Genomic DNA, 24,332 nt, shown 5'->3' on the forward strand with positions numbered 1-24,332 from the left:
GTTTTGGGGCGCCTGGGTGGCTCAGTCGGTTAAGCGTCCGACTTCGGCTCAGGTCATGATCTCGCGGTCTGTGGGTTCCAGCCCTGCGTCGGGCTCCGTGCTGACCGCTCAGAGCCTGGAGCCTGCTTCAGATTCTATGTGTCCCTCTCTCTGACCCTCCCCTGCTCATGCTCTGTCTCTCTCTGTCTCAAAAATAAATAAACGTTAAAAAAATAAAATTTAAAATGCATGGTTTTGCCGAGAATACGATCACACCCCCCTCCTTCTACACATGCAACCGAAAGGAGGAGACCGAAGCAGCACATGTGGATGAAATTAAGACAGGGAAAAACAAACAGCACACGCGGGGGCCCCGGACCTCCCGACGTCTTTGGCCGTGGGCTAAAGTCCCCCACTGAGGGCAACACTTCAAAAGTAGCCTCAACCTGGCACGTTTCCAGAGGAAAAGCCAGCAGTAAATATTGACCCCAGGATCAATGGTTTCTGTCGAAGCCGCAGCAGGCAGGCCAGAGAGGCAGGGGAGCAGCAGGCAGGCCGAGAGAGCAGGCCAGGTCACACGTGATCAGGAGCCGCTTCGTCCAACGCCGAGAAACGATCTCGCTGCCTCTGAATTAAAACTACTCTTCCCCGAACGGAGAAGATGGTGACGAAGATACTGATTCTTCTGGTTCTCGGAATGAACTTCCTGTCTTGTGCAGGTAAGCAACTCAGCGCCACGACCCCCTGCCCTTAATGCTGCAGGTGCCGTCCTGGCCCGGGGCGGGGGCGGGGGGGGGTTGGGGTTCTTGTCTCACTGTGTCCCCCGTGTCCACTCACGTCCAGGTTTCCCGGTGTATGACTACGACCCGTCCTCCTTGCGGGAAGCCCTCAGCGCGTCCGTGGCCAAAGTCAACGCCCAGTCCTTGAGTCCGTATCTGTTTCGAGCCTTCAGGGGCTCAATTAAAAGAGTAAGTGCAGGGGGGGGTGGTGGGGGGGCGCCTGGGTGGCTCAGTCGGTTAGGCGTCCGACTTCGGCTCAGGTCATGATCTCGCGGTCCGTGAGTTCGAGCCCCGCGTCGGGCTCTGTGCTGACGGCTCGAGCCTGGAGATGCTTCCGAGTCTGTGTCTCCCTCTCTCTCCGCCCCTCCCCCCGCTTGCGCTCTGCGTCTCTCTCTCAAAAATAAATAAGCATAAAAAAAAAATTAAAACGAAAAAGGGTAAGTACACATTCCATCTTCTTGATTCCTCTTTCTGCCGCTTTGTGTTCTTTTTTTTTTTTTTTTCCTTTCGTCTATTGGGTGCCCTTTAAAACTTTTTCCAGTTTAGAAAGATAACAGCTAGTCCTCTTTTCAGACTTTTTTAAAAAAAATTTATTTATTTATTTATTTGTTTATTTAGATGAGAAAGCATTTAATTACCGTTCTTGTCATAAGACCCTCAAAGCCACTTCGGATGCCAGATTCTTCTGTCCCTCCCTCCTCTGGCCTGGCTTCCTCTTTCCAGATGTTGCCGTTTGTGTATCCTGCTTCTGAGTCCACGGTCCCCCCCCCCCCACCCCCGCCCGGTTCCTCTTGAGCAGTTCTCTATGAGGAACTGCTCCTTTATTAGAAATGAGGTTTATTTTCGATTTCGGAGGTCCCCCTCCTCGCCCTCAGAGGAAATAAATTCTGGCTTTTAAGCCAAAGAAATCCCACCTTCCTTTGTCAATTTGGTAATGGTCTGTTTCCTGTTAGCTTCGGGAAATGGGGAAAACATGAACTTTCTTGGGCTTCCGATGACTCAGTCTGTGATCGGCCAAGAAAGAAACACAGAAAGAGGCTTCAAAGCCCGGACAGCAAGTCCCCTTCCCCTCCCCCATCCCCAGGGGACTTCATGACCTACTTTTATGGTCCTGGGCCCTGGGCCCGGTTGGAACAGAAGTGCCCCCAGGCTAGCGGGTGCTAAGGTGGGAGGTGGGGGAGGGTCTGTAAAGTGGCAGGTCGCAAGACCGAGAGCTCCGTGCAGCCAGGCCACAGGGCATCGGGGTGGGGATGCAACCGGGGGTCCAGGCGGCAGCTATGCCCCCACAGGGGCAGAAGGGCCTTGCTTTCCCTCTGCCTGCCGCTCGCCTCTCCCACCAGGACTGGGCATCACCCTGGCTCATGCTTAGCTTGCTCCCTCTCCTGCCATGGAGGGCACACAGCTCGTGGCTTTCCTAGCCCTGGTTTCCAAATACAGCACATCCTTCTTGACTTTTGTCCAGAAACTGGCTCAGTTTCTCACGTCCGGATTCCCAGGAAATTAACTGAATTGTCTCAGTTACGTTTTCTAGTTGGGCCCTAAGTCATGAAGATGATGGGCTGTGTGTCAGCTAGGGGCCCAGCCTAGGAGCAGGCTGTCAGGGCCCAGAGGGCGGGGTCACTTGGCCCCGACATCGTGGTTCGGGGACACTGGGAGATAGGTCAGCGCCCAAGCTGAAAGGTGAATTCCTTCTGGAAGAGTAAGGATCAGAATAAAGGACTCCCCTCTTGCACAACGGCTGCCTTGGTTTCCATTTTCCGCATTTAATGAAATCTACTTGTGGTGTCAGGGGCTCGGTGCTTACAGACATAAGCTTTAAATTTACCTGTAACCCGCTGATACCACAGAAGAAAGTTAGTGGTTTGTCACGTGAGCAAGGGCTCGGGACGGACCCTCTTACGGATGGGTCCCGACACCATGGAAATCTGGCCTGTGGCGATGGGCTAGGACGAGGCGCCCCAACCCAGGCAATTGATTCTACGTGACTTGAGCCCACGTTTAAAAAAGACGGGAGAGGAGAAGACAGTGACCTCCGACGTGGCCATGGGACCTGCTCAGATGCTTCTGTCAGGGGCACGGGCCGGGGAGGACAGTGGACACGGGCCTTGTCCTGGGGAAAAGAACAGAATTCAGGTCCCATCGGGGACGGAGCAGAGGGTAGGAAAGGAGGTTGGGTTGGACAACGACATAAACAAATGAAGGTCATTTTGGAGGGTGGGGAGCACTGCAGGGGGGGTGGGGCGGAAACAGAACAGGCAGAGGGAGGGGTGGGCGAGCTGGGGCTGGGGCAGCGTCAGATGGGGTGGAAGCCTCCGCCATCATATTTGAGCGAAGACTCAGTTGGTGACAAGAACCTCCATCCGTGGGGAGACCGTGGGGGAACTTGGAGGACCAAAGGCCTTGAGAGAGAGGTCGGAGAGGTGGACCGGATTGGGGACGTTCCCGGAACATGACTTTGAGAAGCTTGAAGCCTGTTTTAAGGACAGTGGAACATGCACACACGTGCAGGCAGCTCTTTGCACTTGGGAAGGTCTCTCCAGCCACCAAGTGGAGTGGGGTGCCAGGGAGGAGGCTGGGCCAGCGATCCTAGGCAGCAGGTGGTGATGGAGGGCAGCTGAGCCTGGGGTGGGTGTGGGGAGGATGGGGGTGGCTGGGTTCTGGGACAGCCATAAGCAAAGCCACGGAAGGTTTGGGATCCTTTGATGTCGGTGCCCCTCTCTGTCCGTTTTTACCATTCATCTTCTTTTCTTTTCTTTTTTTTTTTGTCACTGTTTTGCTTTCTAAATTATTCTTAGGTGTAACTGATCTTTACTTTTTGTCCAATTGTAAGGATTAGTTGGAAAAACCTAAATGATCACCGTGTTAGGCTTCTCCAGAGCAGAATCCATAGTGTGAGTGTGTGTGTGTGTGTGTGGAGAGAGAGAGAAAGAAATGTGGGAGGAGAGAGAGAGAGGGAGAGTGAGTGAGATTTACTTTAAATAATTGGCTTACACTATGTGGATGGAGGTTTGAGAGATCCGAACTCTGTAGAGGCGGGGGTGGGGGGCTGGCAGGCGGACGTTGTAGTTCATGTCGGAAGGCAGGATGCTGGCAGATTTCCTTCCTGCTCAAGAAAAAGGCAATTTTGTTCCATCTAGGCCTTCAACTGATTGGGTGAGGCCCACCCACATTAAGGAGGGTGATCAGCTTTACTCAAATTCACCAATTTACTTTTTTTTTTTACTTTTTAAATGTTTATTTACATTTGAGGAAGAGAGAGAGAGACAGAAAGAGAAGGGGAGGGGCAGAGAGAGAGGGAGACACAGAATCCGATGCAGGCTCCGGGCTCCAGGCTGTCCGCACAGAACCCAACGCGAGGCTTGAACCCACAAACTGTGAGATCATGACCTGAGCCGAAGTCGGATGCTTAACCGACTGAACCACCCAGGCGCCCCCCACAAATTCACCAATTTACATGTTAATTGCATCCAAAACACACTTTCACGGAAATATCCAAGTATCCATTTGACCAAAACTCTGGGTATTGTGGCCCAGTCAAGTTGACACATAAATGAACCATTATAATCACCAAAAAGAATTGTTATGCATTTGTATATTTTTGTTTCTGTTTGGAATAAAAAAACCCAAAATATTCTCATTATACAAAGTCAGAAAATACAACAAGAAAGAAAACACCAAAACTACTATCTATTGTCCATTCCTCTGAGACCACCACTATGAACATGTGGGAGAATGCCTTTTTGGATCTTTTTCATATATTGGAATAAAATATGTTTTGTTTGTTTTTTTACGACACACAGTAGCATAGTGTAATGTCAGTCGTGAAGTACTACAATTTATTTCAGCAAAGATGCTGGATTTTGGATTTCCTCTAGTTGATTCCTTACTGTGGGGCATTTAGGTCGTCCCACCTTTTTCAAACAACACAGAGAGGAAATTCGATGGTTGAAACTGAGTTTACGTGAAAAGGCAAAACCATTAGGCTTTCCTCCTTATTCTGAACAGAGTGCTTAAAGGTGCTTAAAGATGCAAAAAAAAAAAAAAAATGGTTGCAAACTTATCTCAGAGTTCAATAAAATCATCTGTACTCCAAAATTCCCACATTTTTGTCTTTTCAACCTAGCCTTTGTGTCTCCAGCTGGCTTTCGCTGGGTCGCTTTCAGGGAAACTGCTGAAGTGTGATCGGTGAGAGGGTCCCACCAATGGTGTCCAGCAGAAGAGAGCTCTCTCTGTTTATGAGACTCCGATTTATTAGCCAATATTTTAAAATTACGAGTAAATGAGGTAGTAAATATTGTGGAGGCTGGATTTTTAGTCTTACTTCTTTCCAGAAAACTCTACTTCTATGAGCACGCCTCACCCAGTGTTAAAAGGGACATGAAAGGACGCCTGGGTGGCTCAGTGGGTTAAGCATCTGACGTCGGCTCAGGTCACGATCTCGCGGCCCGTGAGTTCGAGCCCTGCGTCGGGCTCTGTGCGGACAGCTCGGAGCCTGGAGCCTGCTTCGGATTCTGTGTCTCCCTCTCTCTCTGCCCCTCCCCGCCTCGCTCTCTTCTTTCTCTCTCTCTTAAAAATAAATAAACATTTTTAAAAAATTAAAAAGAAAAAAAAAAAAGGAGGCACGAAGGCGCCCCATCCCGGGCTTGGGGTTTGCTGCTTATTTCCAAACAAAATGTTCTACGTGTTCCTGTTCTTTCCTACGTGTGAATGGTCTGTGTTCTCAGAGAGACTTCTCCCCACCGTCTCCTCACTGGGAAGTCGGTTGAACGTGTTGTTGACTCTGATTTGCCATAAGGTCGCTCAAGGACTGAAAGGGACTTGAGTTTTGGAGCCTGGGTGTGTGGTCGGGTACTGGGCTGTGGCAGCTCCCGTCCAGCCTCCCCGCTGCCATCTTGTTCCCGCCCCCCCACCTTGGGTTCTCTTTGTAGTGGTCGTCGTGACTCACATCTTAGCTCTTAAATCCTTCTGCGAACTTTCCATTGCAATGAGAATGAAATCTACACACCGTCCCATGGGCGACAGGGCCATCAATTACCGGACACACCCCATCTTGCACACATCATCGTGTAGAGTTCTTCTCTTGTTCATTTTGCTTCGGCCACAACCTCTGGACTTGTTCTGCCCCAGGACATTGGCCCTGCTTTTTCCCCACACGACAGGCTCTTTCCCATTCTATGAGCCTCAGTGGGAAATATTTCTTCCTTGGGAGGATTTCTCTCGCACGTTGTCTCCAGTATTTCCTCCTCTCCATCCCCACCACCATGTTGTTTTTTCCCTCATAACACCGTAACCGTCTAGAACGACCTTGCTTAGTTTCCTTTAACGTGTTTACTGTGTGGCACTCCAATTGGAATCCAAGCTGCATGGAATCTTCCCTGCTCTGCCTTTGGCGCTGGGCACACAGTGGGCAGTCATTAAGTCACGGGACTTCTGTGTCATCAGAACATTGCAGATTCATCAGGGAGTTTGGAAGTTTCCCCCACTCTCTCACCCTTGGTGGAAAGGAGTAGACAATTGTGCAACCTCATTTATGGGTCAGAAGTGATCAAACAGGAAGCAGGACTAGACAATACTGTGCAGAAGGGTTGAACTTACCCCTTAATTTCTGATTTCGGGGATTGTTAAGAAGTCATGGGGCGTTCTTTTAGGAAAATGTCCCTTAAAAATACACCCAGTTGATTCTCGCTATTTGCAGGGGTTGTGTTCTATGCAGTCACCACGCACACTAAATTAGTACCTACTGACCCACTGCTCCTTGTCTGACACGTGTGTTTTCTCCATATGGCACATCCAGGCTTTCTGTGTTTGGGAGCCTCGGACAGCACTGTAAGGCTACACTTGGGGGGCCATTTTAAACAGCAAAATCACCAAGGGAAAAAAAAACACAAAAATGAGAAAAACATGGTCCAAAAAAGAGCAGGAAAGGGGCGTTTGTCTACAGCACGACAGCAGAAACAAGAAGGCAGAGCGCTGCCTTGTCTGATCTCCGCTGGGAACATGGGCGCAGGACAACTCAAATCCTCAGCGCACGCGTGTGGATGACTGCAAAGGGACCCTGAACCTCGGTTCTGGGGTTATAAATAAATTTGAGCAAGTAGGCAAGTTGGGAAAAACGGAATCTGCCATGAGGGTCAGTTATAAAGGTAAGTCGTCGTAAGCAACGTCGACCTTGGAGTTCCCGCCAAGAACGCCCAAGTTCTGGCTCCGTTTTTTTAAATGAAGTATTATGTGCCTTTGGAAAAACGTTTCTTCTTGTCTCAGACTGAGGACCGGGAACTGGGAGGTTGTGAGTCCAGAAAGCTCTCACCATGGAGGACTCTGTAACTTTTTCTTACTGTGCAGGGAGAAACATTTGGAGCATTGCAAACCCCAGTAGCTCACCCATGGCAAACTGATGCTTTGTTTTTGTGAAGGTCTATGTCCTGGACCAGGATAGCTTGAGCATGGACCTAGAGTTTGGCATTCGGGAGACAACATGCAGGAGAGAATCTGGAGAAGACCCTTCTACCTGTGACTTCCAAAGGGGCTACTACATGGTAAGTGCAGCGGGAAACGCCGTATCCCAGAAATTAACCTGCAGAAGCGCCTTGCTTCTTCTGTGACCTGGAGCTGTGCCCCGTCACACGGACGCTCTGGCATCCGGCCACACTGGGAGGCACTGACTGTGTCCGTGCTGTGCTCCCTGCGCAGGGGCGCAGTGCCCCTCAGTGGCTGAGGGCTTGAGCTCTGGACTCCGTGGTGTTGAGTGATCCTGGCAAATTGTTTAACCCCCGCTGCCTCAGTTTCCTGCTCTTTGAACCGGGTGTGATGATGGTTCCAGGCAAACTGAACTCAAAGAGGCCAATCCCAAAGGCAAATTCCAGAGGTGTTTCGAGGTCCATTTTAAACTGATCTAAAAACTGTGTCCTTGGTGTGACTCACACTATTTTGCAGTAGGCTGTTGTGCAGTATGTCACCTGGCTCTGGTTCTACTGAACCACGGTGTGTTCCGTTTTGCATCCCCGGTGGCCAGAACGTGGCCCAACACTTGTTCCCACCCACGGGCAGGTGTCTGGGACGAGCAGGCCACCACCACCGGGCCAACTCTTGCTGTCCAAGGTGTTTGCCTAAAGACGTAGGAGTTCTCAGGGTTTTGTGAGCTTATGAGTTTGTTACTTTATGAGTTCGTTACTTTATGAGTTTGTTACTTTATCAGTTTGTTACTTTATCAGTTTGTTACTTTATGAGTTTGTTACTTTATGAGTTTGTTACTTTATGACAGGGTCGCTTGGCAATGATGTAAATTCTGAAAAGGGTATCCTTTGTTTCGCCACCTGTTTCATGACACTTTTCTCTGTGACTGTTGGGAGAAGGACTCAAACCCAAGTGTCACAGCGTCCGCTCCTAACAGACTCTTGAGGCCAAAGGAGAGGAGAACACAGGCCTTGGGTTCTTCCTGCTTCCTTTTGTTCCATTGGGAAACTTCGGGGCAGCTCACTCAGGGCTCACGGGGAGGGGAACACGTGATACCCACATGCCTGACAACACATCTTCAGGTATTTCAGTTGTGTCTGCTTCGCTGCTGGGAGATTTTCATTTTGGGAACATGAGGTGCCTCTGTGAATTTCCCCTTTCCGTCTGCATCATTCTGTCAGGCGTTACTCTATCACCTGATCTCTGAGATGGGTCCTAACCCTTTCTAGGAGCCGCTGGCCACGGAGCTCACTGTTTTCTTTTCCAGCCGGCAGTTGTTTGCAGAAGCACGGTGCAGATGTCTGCCGAGCAGGTGCGGGACGTGTGGGTTCGCTGCCACTGGTCGTCCAGTTCTGAGTCTAACAGCAGCGAAGAGGTAGGACCAGGGCCTTGGTGTCCCCCGGGGCAGCACCCTATAGGTTCTGTGTGGGTCTGTGACAAGCAGACCCATGTGATAGAGTCACTGAGTATCCCCAGGCAGGGGCAAACACAGCTTTGCTCACTTGGCTGGAGTCTCCCTTCCTTCTCCAGCCTCCCTCTCTCTTTCTCTCTCTTTGTTTCCCAGAGAGTTGGAAACAGAGAGCTTAAAGCAACAATTGGTAAATCGTTAGAGCTTTAGAACTGAGTGTGCAGGCCACTGACGCTGTGGTTTAGTGGAGGAAAGGGGAGGGGCATTTTTGTTGGACTAGAGTTCAAAACCATTTAGCAGCTCTGCGGTCCAGGTCAGGGTACTTAACTCCATGATCGGCCACCTCTTCACCAGCCAGATGCCGGCAGTAAAGGCCATCTGACCGTTCTGAGAGAGTTGAGTAAGTTGGTGGACAAGTAAGATCTGGCCCAGCGTCTAGTCCATGAGAGATGCTTGGTGAATGGCGGGCTGGCCCCTCAGCCCCGCAACTGTGCTGAAATTGATTTGGTTCCAAGATCTATTTCCTGGGTGTTAGGACAAGTACGAAGGACTTCCTTTTCCAGACTCCACTGAAGCTTACATAAAGCCTGATGTGTTTTTGAGCTGACACACTCACACATCCGTGGCCCGGCTAATCCAGAAACGACGAGGACCAAGCACAGCGTTTCACAAGCATTTTGTGCATGCGGATTTTGTGGCTTATATGGGAACAGCTGGGGAGAGAGTGAGAAGCGAGACAAGCAAGTCCCGACCCGTGTGGAGTTTGTAGATGAGTAAGGGGGGGGCTCCGGGCAGCAGGGTTGATCCTGACTACCAGGCAAGCATTTGGGGGGTACACGCTGAGGGGACAGAAGATCGTCTGGGCGCAGGGAGAGCTTCCCTGGGGAACTGACGTTCACATCAAGAATGTCCATCAGTTCAAAGGGGACAAGTGTGGAGGGGAGGAGGAAAAGTGATTCCAAGCACAAGGGGACCATCAGGGAGTACTGTGACGTGCAAGAGAAATGACCGCAATGAGCAAAATACGGGCACAGAGGCACACGGCTGATCTGGAGACAAAGGCAGAATGGACCTCCAGGGTCATGTCTAGGATCCCTGGCCTCATCCTAATGACGACGGGCCTATTGATGGCTGAGAGCAGGTGGGGGCACCAGGAGGCTGACAGGACAGGTGCCAGGGAATGCTAACGGGAGCCGGGAGTTAGCGGTGAGTGTTGAGAAATGGATTCTAGTTCATTCTGTGGCCTTTAAGGTGTTGAAATGAATTCAGTAACTGCCCCCCCTCCATTTAATCCCTCTTCCACCACTGGTTTGGTAAGTCAATTCTGATCGCACAACCGACAGATCTGTTGCAACTTTTTCGTAGCATAGTGGACTGTCTGCTTGTCTTCCAATCTGAGTTTTATAAGAAGACTCTGACATCAAGTTAGGCGAGCCCCTGAAAGAAGCAAGATTTTGAAATAAACCCTCAGGTGGATGTTCTCCAAAGATTAGGAAATCATAAAGAATTAGGGGCAAATTAAAAAAAAAAAGAACTCCTTAAATTCAAGGATTCTGTAATTCGAAGGAAGAAAGAAAGCAGATGGAGATTTCAAGTAATTCCTGGAAACTCTGAAGTAGATTTCATATATGAAACAGAAAAAAAAAAAAAAAAAGAGAAAACAGCTGCTAACCATTTTCAGTGAAATAAGCAGTGATATTAGAAACAAAAGATATGGAAACCAATTTGACAATAAATTTCATATTAAGAAAAGAAAAAGAAACATAAAAGAGACGAGACTAGGATGAATTTAGGCATCAAACACAGAAATCATTGTTGGAAGTAGGAAATGGAAGAAATAAAACCAAAAAAAAAAAATCCTGGAGTAATGAAAATGAAGATCGTTTGAAAAACATATGTAGGTTATAGAAAAATTTCCGGGGAAAGGAATATAATGGGAAGAAAGGGTTAAGCCATGGAGAATAAGACTGAAAAATCCAAAATACGAAGACTAAGGACTTAGATCAAAGGGAAGATATCTCGCAAGGATATGATGAGAGAAACTGTCAATAGAAGAAGTTTGGAGTTTTCCCTTACGTGATTTTAAGAAGTATAAAAGCTGTAAGGACATATGAGGGAATAAATGTCTCAATTTGCTAACATTCTGCTGTCCTTAGTCAAATGTATATTTGAATTATAGGTAGTTTCTATGATTTTTGGTTGATTTTTAGTTTCTATGATTTTTGGTTGATTTGGAAAGAGAAATCTAGAGAGGACGGGGGGTTCTTTGTGCACACGAGTGCACAGTCAACCACTTAATGGTTTAGTCACCGTCCAGAGTGCGGTGCTAATGCCTGTAGGTTGATGGGGGAACTTGACTTCAGGCAAATCCTGATGTGGAGTAGGTGGGATGAGATTTGCCTAAGGCTTCAGCCAGGAGACCCACAAACGGTCCAAAGTCCAAAGGGAGAAACTGAGGAAGAATAACCAGAATGGAATTCTGAGCTCAGGGGACGAGAGGCGACTGTGTTCCGTCGCAAATGATAGAACTTGAACTACAAGTCGCCGAAGCCAAAATGGGTAAGTCCCTGGATCGAGTTCCCAGAAAGGAAGGGGAGGAGTTCACCTCATGGACCCGTTCATTTGGGAGTCTTCAATGCCACCTGGGCCAGCTTCTCCCTCCCTTCCCTCCCCCCTCTCCCCCAAGCCCCACCCCCTTCCCCTCTCTTCTCTGCTTCCCTCTCCTACTGTAGACGAGCTTTTTCCTTTCAGCAAGGCCACAGGCTGCTCCAGATTCACATGCTCTAACTTAGGAGGAAGAGGGAGCATTTCTCTCTAGCTCCACTGGACATGCCTCTTGGCATGACTCCCTTTGGCCTGGCTTAGGTCATGTGTGCCCCAGGCCTTTTTTTCAAGTTTATTTATTTATTTTGAGAGAGAGAGAGAGAGAGAGAGAGAGAGAATGCACAAGTCAGGAAGGAGCAGAGAGAGAGAGGGGGTGAAGAGAGAGAATCCCAAACAGGCTCTGTGCTCATAGCACTTGCTACTTGATCCTGTGAACCAGAGACAATGACATGAGCTGAAATCAAAAGTCGGACACTTAACTGACTGAGCCACCCAGGTCCCCTCCCTTTTCTTTTTTTTTTTTTTTTTAATGTTTATTTATTTTTGAGACAGAGAGAGACAGAGCATGAATGGGGGCGGGTCAGAGAGAGGGAGACACAGAATCTGAAACAGGCTCCAGGCTCTGAGCTGTCAGCACAGAGCCCGATGTGGGGCTCGAACTCACGGACCGTGAGATCATGACCTGAGCCGAAGTCGGATGCTTAACTGACTGAGCCACGCAGGCGCCCCCTTCCTTTTCTTTTAATAACACCTTTACTGAGTTATAATCCACATAGCATACAACTCACTCTTTTAATGTGTCCAATTCGGTGGCTTTCAGTATATGAATATAGACTGAATATAGCCTCCACTATCTAAATCCAGAACATTTGCATCAACTCAAAAAGAGATCTCATCCCCATCAGCAGCCGTTTCTGTGCTCCCCGTTCCCCCAGCCCCCAACAACCCCTCATCTGCCTTCTGGGTCTACGGATTTGCCTATTCTGGCCATTTATACAACATGTGTCCTTTTGTAACTGGCTTATCTCACTAAGCATCATGTTCTGGAGGTTCCTACCTGCTGTAGGATGTATTGGTACTTTGTTCCTTTCTAGTATTGAGTAAGATTCTATTGTACGGATATACTACCTTCGATTACCCATTCAATACTCGATCAACACTTGGGTTATTTCCGCTGTTATGAACGATGATGCTACGAGTCTTCGTGCGCAAGTCTTTGTGTGGACGTATGTTATTCAGTGGCTTCATGGAGTCTATTTGTGCAAGCCTTTCCCTAACTGAACACATTAGGGGAACTTCATACCCAGAAAACCCCCACATCTGATCCAAATGCAGTCTGTTTGCAAGTTCATAGGAAAGGTGCCATATTTCTGGTCCCCAACATTTGGGAGCACGTCTGAGTCCAGTGGGAAGATTTTCAGGCGATTTAAACATCATGCGATTTGCTCTTCCCCACGTGCTTTCCTGGACACACATGTTTGACACCACATAAAGTTATTTAATACAATATATTGCCTTATTTCATTAAAAATGAATTACGTAATACCTAAGAATCTTCCTGATAATATTTGCATTTTTTACAATGTCTTTTTTTTCCCTCTTTCACGTGCTGATCTATCCTGATGCCGAAATTGACTTAGATGGGTTTTGGGGACATATTGGGATCCTCTACATGGAGAAATATGTACCTATTTGGTAAGTTGAGATCTGTTCTTTTTAATGTGTTTTTCTTTTTTTCTTGAAACAACTTTATATTGTAGTTCTCTGTTAGTGAGTCATTTAACACTGGAAACACTATACAAGCCGTTGAACAATTATAGTATTTCCAGAAGATGAGCATTTTTTTTTGTTCCTTTCTTACCAGTGGAGGACAATGATACAGCTTTTCATTTAGGTATCTCTTTATATTTATGCAGAGATTTTCCATATATGATTCCATCTGAGGTGTCAAACAAGCAGAGCAGGTGTGAGTTTACACCTCGAGAGGCTCCCTCAACTTGAACAGGCTTATTTCCTCCTGGGTGCACAGGCTGAGTTACAGGACCCAGGTGTGCCACAATGTGGCTGGAGGGTCTGGACTAAAGCTCATCTAATTGATCGAGGGCGAATTCTGTCATCCTGAAGCCATGTGATGAGAACCACCCATCCCTTTAAGAGTCTCGGTTGGGGGAGGGAGGGCCCTCCTTCCTTTCCGTGGTTAGGGTTCAAAGGGTTAGGGGCCATTTTTATCTCCCTGAGCCTTTTTCCCGGTGCTGATAGCTACAAAACTATTTGCTGATCCTCCACTGCTTCTCGCTTAAAAGGAGGCATATTTGGGGCGTCAATAATGAAAGCACAGAACATTCTGGAAATGGAGAAAGGGGCCTTGCCTGATGACCATTCCTGTATTACAGGTCTCAATCCTGACAAGTCCAGAAGCGAACGCAGTGAACGGTCACTCGGTAAGTGGTCCTACTTTTTTCCACGCAGCACCAGCAGATTCTTTTTGGATCAAGCCAGACTCTGCTGGCACCATTTCACAGTAGATTAACCCCCGAAATACAAAATATTTTAAGCGCAAACGAAAAGAGCAGCACTGCACAAGCTTGCTTTGCGAATCACTGAAAAGGTAAAACGTGAGGCATGAAAACTTACTTAAATGTTAGCAGGAATCGAAATATCACAGCTGGCTCAGGACGTCAGCATCGACCTTTCCTCCTGCCCCACTTTGGGGCATTTTCTGAAAAAGCGTGAACTCTCTCGAACCACCTCTTTGCCATCCGCTTTCAAAGGTGTTTTGGGGCCCACGGATGAAGTTAACAAGACCATAGTTCCTCTCTTTTTACAGATCATTTTCCTCGTTTAGTCTTCTTAATAGCTCTGGGAGGCAGGTGTTGTATTACCTGCTTTTATAGATGAGATAAATGGTAATTCGTGGTGTTAATCGCATATGCAAAATGCATATGCAAAAGTGCTAATTGGTTGACACGGCTTTGTCTTTCACAACCATCCTGGGAGGCCGCACGGTGTTCCTTCCCATTTTGTAGATGGGCAAACTGAGGCTTAGTGAGTTTCTGGAGTTTGTCCAAGGCTACATTGCCAATGTAGGACTTGATACAGATCTGTCAGACTCTAAAGCTTCTGTTTTTGCCAGTGCTATTTTCTGGAAGAGCTGTGAAATTCACTTTATTTTGGATTTCTTCATTAAAATGAATAACACAGATAATAATATTATATTGAGCCCGGTGTTTGATCCTCACTAGGCATACTGAAATTTATTTGAAGTGCCGGGGCTTACAATACGAGGCTTGATTTCAAACAAAAAGTTTTAGACACCCTCTGCGTTGTCTGGGAGAACATACAATTATTTGCACAGTGCGACCATTGCTGAGGACATTTTTTTGAACACTTCTTTTTTGGAACTGCCTTCAGAATCTGTGGCCCATTCTTTCAAGCTGCTGTAGTGGTGGAAAATGGGTGTCCTTGGATTTGGTTTTGGAAATAGCCAAAATACATGTGATTAATCAGAGTAATAACCAACTTGGGTACATTAGTTATAGATTGCTGTGTGTCAAATTACCCCCAAATTTAGCAGCTTAAAGCAACAAATGTTTGTTATATCACAATTTCTGAGGGTCAGGAACCCAGAGGCAGTTTAGTCTGGTGGTTCTGACACAGTCTGTAACAAGGCTGCAGGTAAGGTATTGTCTGGGGCTGTGATCTCATTTGAAGGCTTGACTGGGTCTGAAGGATCCACTTCTGAGGTCACTCACGTGGTTGTAAAAAGCCTTGACTCTTCATGGGCTCTTGGACTGAGGGCTTTAGTTTCTCCCACTGTGGGCTTTTCCATCGGGCTGTCTGAATGTCCTCAAAACATGACAGCTGGCTTCCCCCAGAGACAATGATGAGAGAGAGACAGAGAGACAGAGAGAGAGACAGGAAGAGAAGGAGTAAGCTGCAGAGCACCGGAGACAGAAGACACGGTCTTTTGTTACCTAATTTTGGAAGTTGTATATCACCACTTCTTTGTATTTTATTAGTCACACTGACCAACTCTGGTCCAGTGTAGGAGGGGAACACCCAAGTGTGAATTCCAGGAGGCCATCTTGGAGGAGGCTGGCTACTACAGTGGGAAAATGCCATTTGGGACCAAAACTATTTTACGTATAAATTAATGTGACTGAGCCTTCTTATATGGCTCAGAAGATAATTCCAGAGTTGAATTTTAAAAACGTGTTGGGCCCTGGGAACATCACGGATGCGGTTGAACATCCGTCTCCGAGATTTCTTTGAAGACGACAATTTAATTTATTTCACCAAATGTGTGTGACAAGCACTGGGCAGATCTCACGGAGGCCTAAAAGACAAATGTGACAGTGCCTGCCTTTGAGGCTTACAGTAGTGGCCGGGACAGGTCACACGTGGAGAGAAACACACATGGGTTCAGCTGTGATGTCTCGCAGGGGAGGGGGAGGGACCGCCGGGTAGGGCAGACGGAGCCATCCTGTCTTGGCATCCCTCGGCAGTGTGGGTTTGTTTATGCCGGTCACGACCCTTCCCACTACTTATTGTCACGGGGCCCATGTCATCTCAGATGTTGGTGTGAATGACAGAGCCTATCCGTCCTTCTGTCTGCAGAGAGCCCGAGAAGGATCTTTCCTCCCGGGAATCGAGGGTACCCGTACAAGGGGCGCAGAACAAGGACAAACGCTGGCTTTGAGTAACAGCCTCGAGGTAAGGGGACACAGCTAAAAACATGCGTATTTAGAAAGAGAAGCCGCTTGGAGTGAGCGCCTGGACGGACGCCGCGGCCCCCAGATGTCCTGCTCTGCCGCTCGGCTCCCGTCCTCGCCTTCCCACCCCCTCGTCTCCTCCCAGGCTCTGCCCCTCCGTCACCTCTTCCATCCCGTGCACCTCGAGCTTTCTCCTGTGGCTCTTGTATTTGTCACCACTGGTGTCATCACGTGTTGAAGAGCGAACAGACAGACAGACAGAGCAGCCGCTCCTTTGACGCATCCCCCTTCCAGCAACTGTCCCCCCCACCCCGTCCGCTAAGCTTCTCGACTCCACCGTGGCCTTCGGCTGCTGGCCTACCCTTCTCACCTCTCGTTCGCCTTCTGCTCCTCGCACCCTGGATCTTCAGCCCTCGGATCCGTGAAATCAGATCTGCCTGCCTCTCCTCGATCGGTAATTTAAATACCGGTGACGATTTGTATTACCTTCTTAGCCCGCTGTCTCTTCCTTCTGCAGATTTCGCTCCGCGGTCTCTTCCACTCGCCCGCCCTCATCAATGATCTGCAGTTACTTCCAAACACACGTCTCTTACCACGCTCTATCCCGAGATCCAGGCCCACTGGATGCAGTTGCTATGGTTACCTGGGACCTCTCGGGTCCCACCCAACCTCCTCGTCAGCTCCCTGCCTTAATTGAGGGCATCGCCATCCGCCTAATTTTCTCAAGCTCAAAATTTTAGAGCACCATTGACTCTTTACCCTTTCTCTCCTCCCAACATCCACAGGGGTCCAGTCTTACCGAGTTGGGCCGCACGTTTTCTCTGGTATTGGCCGATCACTTGCTCGCCATCACCACCGACCGGGGCATGCTTTCCTGCCTCCGGTCCTGATCTTATGCTGTCCGCCTTGCACGCTGTCCTCAGGCTTCTCTTGAAGCACAGAGGGGTCTCTGATCCTTTCCACGTAACCCCCCTAATGCTCACTTCACTTATGGGATAAAGCAGAAGTGTGCAAAAGACAGGCACTAAGCCAAAACGAAGAAAAGCCTATTGGCCCCCAGTGCTGTGGGGAGCTGAACACTGAGCCCTGCTTCACCAAACCAGCCCTGAGTGTCACCGACTCTCACGAGTATATAAATTTCCAGTTGCTAGGGCATTTGTAGCTAAGTCTTGTTAAAGGCTCCCGAGTAGTAAGGGGATATCAGGAAGTGGACGCCTAGAAGGAATTCTCAGATGCGACTGCAGACATCGATTCCCTGCACATCCAGTTTTGCACGGAAACACAAGTTAATAACAAAGCTTGAGCTCTCACAGGCTTCAGTTTACACAGCACTGTAACCCTTCAGGATAAAGTCCAAACTCCTCAGCGTGGCCCACAAAGGCCTTGGCGATCTGGCCCCTGCCCACTTCTCCAAGTCGGCCTCACCCCTAAGCTCCAGCAGTACTGACATCCGCCCGGCTCGCCCTGCTGTGACCTCTGCAGGGAACAGCCCCCTCGCTGCTCTCCCCTCACTGGTCAGGTCTCAGCTGGGCGTGCAGTCTTCCCATGGGCGGTCTCCTCTGATCCCTTTAGGACGGTCCTCATCACGGGGCCTCCGCACTCGTCCGTCCCCTCTCTGCCGCATCATGTTGCACGGGACCCCCGGGCTCAGGGCCCAGGGAACTTCACTTGCTACCACCCAAGTGCCCGGCACGGAGCCTGGCACGCAGCAAGCGTTCAGCAAGTAGTTTTGAGTGGGTGATGGAATCTTCCACGTTAGGTCCCTGAAATAGTTATTTTTTAAAAAATCACTTAAGCCTCGTATAATTAATTTTTAACCGCCGGAGTTTGAAGGAAGTCAACTGACATTTTACTAAAATAGAAGGAAAATTTACCAGTGAGGCCGTATTGGATGAAAGATGCAAACGGGAGGTTTTCTTTTTAATCCGCGTGCCTCCTAAAAATAAACACCAGCTTCGTATGGAGATCAGGAAACTACTCATTACGAAGAAATGGACTCATCATATTCCTTTTTTTTTTTTTTTTTTATAAATTTAAATCATTTCCTTTTGCTTTATAGAGCATCCTTGGGGAAAAATACAATGCTCAATGAACTGGCTGTATTTCATCTATCAATAATACGATTATATTGGGCATACATGTATTGCAATACAAATTCTCGATTTGATTTCCATAACAAAATTGATTGCTTAACAAATGTCTCTTTAAAGGCAGTGGAGGGGCGGCTGGGTGGCTCAGTCGGTGAAGCGCCCGACTTCGGCTCAGGTCACGATCTCACAGTTTGTGAGTTCGAGCCCCGTGTTGGACTCTGTGCCGACAGCGTGGACCCTGGAGCCTGCTTCGGGTTCTGTGTCTCCCTCTCTCTCTGCCCCTCCCCTGCTCACGCTCTGTCTGTCTGTCTGTCTCTCAAAAATAAATAAACATTAAAAAAAAAATTAAAGGCCGTGCAGACGAAAGGTTCAATGCGGCCGTCCTCACCTGGACACTGACTTTGAGTTAAGTGCCAGTTATGTCCCTGGCCTCCCATGACCTTTAGATTTCCCCACTGCGCTCTGAATTTCCAGGAATCACAAAAGGAGCCTGGGAAGGCCAGCACAGGGTCTGGAACCAGCAGACCTGGCTCCCAGCCTGCTCTGTCACCACGAGCTGTGAGACAATGTTCCACTCTCTTAACTTCTCGGCTCACTTCCTTCAAAGGAAATTATTATTATTAGTTTTGTATTTGTTTTTGTGCCTGTTGGACCGGGAACTCCTTGGGGATGCATGGCCTTGTCATTCTTATTAATTATTTTAGCTCCTACCATAAAGTTAAGGACAATGTCTAGACCATAATAAAGGTTCAATCAGGTTGGAAGGAAGGAAAATACACACGCATGACCCAAATCAGGACAACTATTTGCAAGCTGTGAGTGACGTTCTTCCAGTGGGGAGCTCCTTGAAGGCAGAGGCTTTGGTTCCGGTAGCTTGGAGCCCTCAGACCCTGGTTCAGCTCCTGGAACAAAGTAGGGGCTGAGGAAGTGTTTTTGTGATTCAATAAACACTGTTCTAGGATTCTTTCAGGTTGCTGGAAAATCATTTCGTACATAGGAGTAGATCGTGAAAGGTGATATTTAGACAAGAGCTTTGGAATTTTTGTCTTATTTGCCCCCTCTAATATAGGGGCCATGCAAATCAGGCTCTAACCCTCACATTGGAAGGGATCTTTCTGAGTGTCTAACCCTTTATAGCTAAATAGTCCACACTCCTTAATTATGCAGTGGCCAGATGGTCACAAACCACACCAGACCGCAGCAGTGTGAGCGGGGCCTTTTCCTTTACGTTGCCACGTTGATTTGTGCGGACCCCTGGAGTTCTATGTCCAAGGGCAGCAAAGGAGGCCATCGCCACTGAGGCCTGTTGGGGATAGCTGCAGGGGGGAAAGAATCAGTCTCAGGATTGTTTCAGTTTGCCCAACAAGTACTCAACTCCCAAGGGTGCCTGCGTCTGTGTTTGGACCCTTTATGTGCATTGCCTTTTATAAATCTTGCAACAACTCCTATGAAGCTTTGCCATTATTGTCTGTGTTTTGTAGATGAGGGAGCGGAATCATCGGAGAGTCTTGCTCTCAGAGGGGGTGTTGAGATTGGGGTTTTCACTGTTGATGTCTGGGTGTCTCTCTTTTCCCGCCTGTGATACTGTACCTCATGCCAATACCTCCGTGTTTAAGAAAGGTCATGAAAGGGCAAAGCCCCGAGGATTATTTATTTAAGATTCATGTGTCAGGTGTGGGGTGAAGCTAGGTAGGCAGCCGGCTGGAAGGTAGACTAGTTGACTGGAAGTGTTAACACATACCTATCTGTCGTCAGCCAGGTGGGAGGGGTAACCCTACAACACGGGCCCCTCGGTGAGTGGCTGAGCGATTTCCATATTCGGGTGTGAGACCCGTGAGTGACAACTGCTCATGATCTCCCACCTCCTGGGGGAACCAGACTCCATCGGAGATGGAAAAGACCAGCCGGTGCTTGGGAGCTGGCAACCCGGCTGTGTGCGGGCTGTGTCTACCTGTACTCTGTCTGCCCTGACGCTCATCCATGGCACACACGTGACGATCACTCTACCAAGTACAGTCGGTTCTCATTATCATCGTAGTTATGATCTGTAGAGTCGATGCCGACACTGATTTAGTGGATACTCAACCATTGCTCCTGTGGGAAGTACAGGGTGAGGCTCCTGTGAGCCTCTGGTCACCTTTCATCAACCAGTCAGTGCACGACCTCGACGTATGGGTGTTTCTGTTTAAAGACACCTTATTTACCATACTGTTGATCCATGTAGAACTCACGGCCAGCGGCACTGCAACTCGCGCCTGAACCGCGTTTCTCTGACACAAGCGTATCTCCCCGAGGCGCGTCACAGCCCGTGCTTAGCAGCGCTAGACGGCACTTGGGCTCCACGTGTGGGGGCCGCAAAATCACCACCAGGAAGCCCAAAAATGCCAAAAATGTGGCACCGAATAAACCGCGAGAAGGACACTTGTTGACAGTCTGAGCCGCAATCAGTGGGCAGAGCGTCGTCTTACATGGCCAACAGCACACATGTTGGGAGACTCCCTGGGTATCTCCTGGAATGAATGCAAACCCCCCAGGAGTATTGATCTGGGGGTTACAAAGGAATGTTAGCGAGCAGGCGAATTTCTGAGAATTCAGAGGGTCTACTGAGCAATGGTTTCCACCCCTCGCTCCTCCCCATCTCCTGTTTACTCTCTCAGGTTCTCTTCCCACTTGGCTTGAAAGAAGTGGGGTCTGTACTGCTGCCTCCTCTTTCCATTGGCTCCGCCCTGCTCTCTCTCCGCCTCTTGGGGCCTCCAGCCTCCTTGGCCTTCCCTGTGTCCACTGGACTTCGTGGCTGCATTTAGTGCCTCTTTCCTGGCTCTCCTTTCAGCCAAGACTTCTCCCTCTTCTGCATGGATCTCTCATGTTCCCCAGGATTCCGGCCTCAGCTCTTCCTCTATGCACTGTCTTCTCTTTCCTGGGTGATCCCAGGAACCCCCGGCACTTTGATGCCTATCTGTCCGGGGAGCATTCTGCCCTCCATGTCCACACTGCACCTCTACAGTGTTTCTAGACTGTGCCTTAACCAACAGCGTGCCAGATGCCTGCATCTGTGTATCCTGCCACATGCTCAAGGCACAGTTCTTCCCTTCGGGACTGGTCTTTCTCCTGTAACCAACTCATCTTCCTGGTTATCCAGAATCTGAATAAGAGATTAATCTGAATAACATCTTCCTGGTTATCTGAAACAGAATCCTCTCGGACCTCCTCCCTGCCCTCCGCCACCCAGTCACTGCTTTCTGCTGTCTCCCTCTGAAGTTTCCTGGCTCTGTCCCTTCGCTGGCCGGGTGTGGACAGTGTCTTCATGATGGTTTCATCTTGTTCCCTCAAGGTCACCTCCACATGTCGCCAGAATTGTTAACACTGGTGGGGGCAGGAGTGGAGTGGGACACAAGGAATGGGGCCCTCTGCACCGTGGTGTGGTCCACGTCTGTGTCCCCCGATCCTCTCTGCCTCCACATTGCACAGAAGAGTCACCTGGCTGATTATTTCCATGGGCCCCCAGTCTGGCTCAGACCTCCATTCCCAGGCCCCTGATGCCCTGCTACAGCACCCCACCCCCACCTTGTCCTCGGGGTCTCCTGCACCAGATGAATTCCTGGAATTACATTTATCATACTGTATTCTAGTCCCTTCTGGTTTCTCTACAGTTTGTGATTTCTTCCTTCCTTCCTTCCCCCTTCCTTCCTCCCTTTCCTCCTTCCTTTCTTCCTTTCCCCCCTCCTTCCTCCTTCCTTTCCCCCTCCTTCTTTCCTTTCTTTCCTCTCTCTTCCTCTCTCCTTCCTTCCTTCCTCCCTCCCTTCCATTGAGGCTACACTTTATTCATCTTTGTAACCCCCAATACTTAATGGATGCACACATGCTATTGAACAGATGAATGGATGACTGTAGCTGAGGCCCGTCTCCTGCTTTACTGATTCCGGTGGCTGCCTCGCTTGTACCCTGTCTCTTTCTTGGCTGCAGCTTTGCCTCAGGCCCCCTCCGGCCTTTTCTTTTTTGAGACTTGAGCTTCCTTTCTGGGGCCACCTCCCCTTCCCCCTGCAGGTATCTCTCACTTCTTTGTCCGAGACGCTGACCATTTTGAATAGTTGTTCCAGTCTCTAGCGCCATCTTGGATTCCCCTTGAATACACCCAGGAGTGCTGGGCCCTGAGCCTCCATAGCAAGGATGTGGAAAGCATGCTACAGAATCTAATCCCTCCCCCCTTCTCTCTTTTACAGCAAAATGCATTGGAAGGAATAGAAGTTCCAGAGAAGAAAGATACTTTATGAATTGTGTAATTTTTCTTTTGATCAGTTCCAGTCGTTAATGAATGTCTTACTCTTCCTCTTTTTTCACTGTTCGATTTTTTTTTTTTTTTTTTTGAATAGGCATAACCGTCGGGGCACCTGGGTGGCTCAGTCGGTTGAGCGTCTGACTTCAGTTCAGGTCATGATCTCGCGGTCCATGGGTTTGAGCCCCGTGTCGGGCTCTGTGCTGACAGCTCGGAGCCTGGAGCCTGCTTCGGATTCTGTGTCTCCCTCTCTCTCTGCCCCTCCCCTGCTCATGCTCTCTCTCTGTCTCTCAAAAATAAATAAATGTTAAGAAAAATAAAACCAGGCATAACTGTCAAGTTTTTAGATAAGAAGCAATGACATGAAGAGATTAGTATTACCTAAGGATTTTAGGAGCTGAGGACTCACAAAGTGGCCATGCTTAGCCTAATCATGTCAAACACGTGTTTTAGATTAATATGCAATGATTGTAAATTCCTTACTCTTAAAGAGACAGTCCCAGGCAGCTTGGCGTTAATAGTGTCTTTCCTTTTGTGACTTATGTTAATTTTAAAAAATAAAGGACCTGAAAAAAAATCATCTGGTGATTTAGGGATGAAAAGGCAAAGGCCGTCCCCTCCCCACCACCCAAATGCCCCTGTGGATTCTTTTTCTCCAGACTTCTCAGTCCTGGGCGTCAATACAGCAAAGCCAGCTTTCTGTCAAACCAGGTATTGCCGGGAATGAACCCAAGGACAGAGGTCCGTGTTCCCAAGCCACTTAGCGATTGCTGCAGTTGGGGGGGGGGGGCCTCTCCTGGAGCCAGGCCCTTGTGAGGTGCCCTGGGGGGATTACAGGAGGTGAGAATCTACAAACCCAAACACAGCACCTCACCAGTGAGATTGAAACCCCGTCAGTTTCCCAGGCTTTCTGTGAAGACGTCACAAGCCCCTGAGAACCATTTCCTGGATGGGAGGTACATTAAGACGTTATCGGTCCTTTGCACCGACCTCGAATGAGGTGAGTTGTTTGTTAGGGAATCACTGGCAGTCTGCCTAAGCATGACGATGTTGCATTCTTGCGAGCCCCCGGGGACACGCACACCCCTCTCCGGGGAGACCACATTTACCTCCCTTGTCCCTTCCCAGCTTGGATTAAAAATTGCCCAGAGTTCCGACATTTGATGTTCTTTTTTATTTTCTCTCCCAAAATGTCTCGGTGTGGCTTGGCTTGTCACCAACATGTCACACGCCATGCCCTTCTTCCCACATCCAGGGTGTGTGTGCCAGGAAAGCTGTAGGGTCAGGTCTCACCTCTGGGGCTGCCTCAGCAGCAGTGTCTTCCTCAAGTTTGGGGCAGATTCCCAGGGTATTCTGTTTTGTGTTATCTTCCTTTCCAGACTGTAGCACGCGATTTAATTTTGATCCTAAGATTAATTATATATACATTTCACAATACATGGCCTGATTTCTTCAGCGACTGTCAGGTATTAGTGGCTCACGAGGAGTGGGACAGGGACAAGGCAAGAGCCATTCTATAGAATGTTCTGCACTGCAGATGCCAAGATCCGACCTTTTAAAATGAAGCTCAGCTTGATCCACTCTGAGTGTTCTGGACTATCTCTTTCCTTCTTTTTGTTTTCTTTCCTCAACACCTGTCTTGTCCTTCCCTTGGTTGTGGTATCTTCAGTGCTTCAGCAACCCAAGGAAGGCAAATGAGGATTTCCCACCTTGCTCAACTGTCCTATGTGAAGAGCTCTGTTTATGTGAGTGGTAGATTTTTAGGAGGGTATGTGGGACCTACTGTGGACGAGTGTGAGTGGGATAAGGAGAAGTCCAAAGGGGCTTCAGCTGGGGCCGCAGCTATAGTGTGCAGGAGTGGTGCTGGATGGGTGGGCTTCAAGGTCTCAGGACACAAGGAGTCTAGAATATGGTAGGAGCCAGAGCCCCCAGAGTCTTTCTGGAGGTGATTGGTTAGACTTGTCCAGAGTGGTAGCCCAAAACCCTTGCTATGTTACATGATTTCTTACGGTTGCCCTAGCTGTTGCCCAAGGC

General features: G+C 48.8%; 1 protein-coding gene across 1 annotated transcript; it reads left to right on the forward strand.

The window, feature by feature from the left end:
* The first annotated feature begins 236 nt into the window (after positions 1 to 236).
* Positions 237 to 22,432, forward strand: SPP2 (secreted phosphoprotein 2). The gene is made up of 8 exons (XM_042997765.1): positions 237 to 698; positions 823 to 947; positions 7,172 to 7,294; positions 8,479 to 8,586; positions 12,864 to 12,918; positions 13,617 to 13,664; positions 15,841 to 15,936; positions 22,396 to 22,432. Exons 1-7 carry the CDS (start codon positions 641 to 643, stop codon positions 15,924 to 15,926), a joined length of 603 nt encoding a protein of 200 aa, XP_042853699.1. The 5' UTR covers positions 237 to 640; the 3' UTR covers positions 15,927 to 15,936; positions 22,396 to 22,432.
* Positions 22,433 to 24,332: the final 1,900 nt, after the last annotated feature.

This window comes from Panthera tigris, chromosome C1, assembly GCF_018350195.1.
Source record: "Panthera tigris isolate Pti1 chromosome C1, P.tigris_Pti1_mat1.1, whole genome shotgun sequence".
NCBI classification, from domain to species: Eukaryota; Metazoa; Chordata; class Mammalia; order Carnivora; family Felidae; genus Panthera; species Panthera tigris.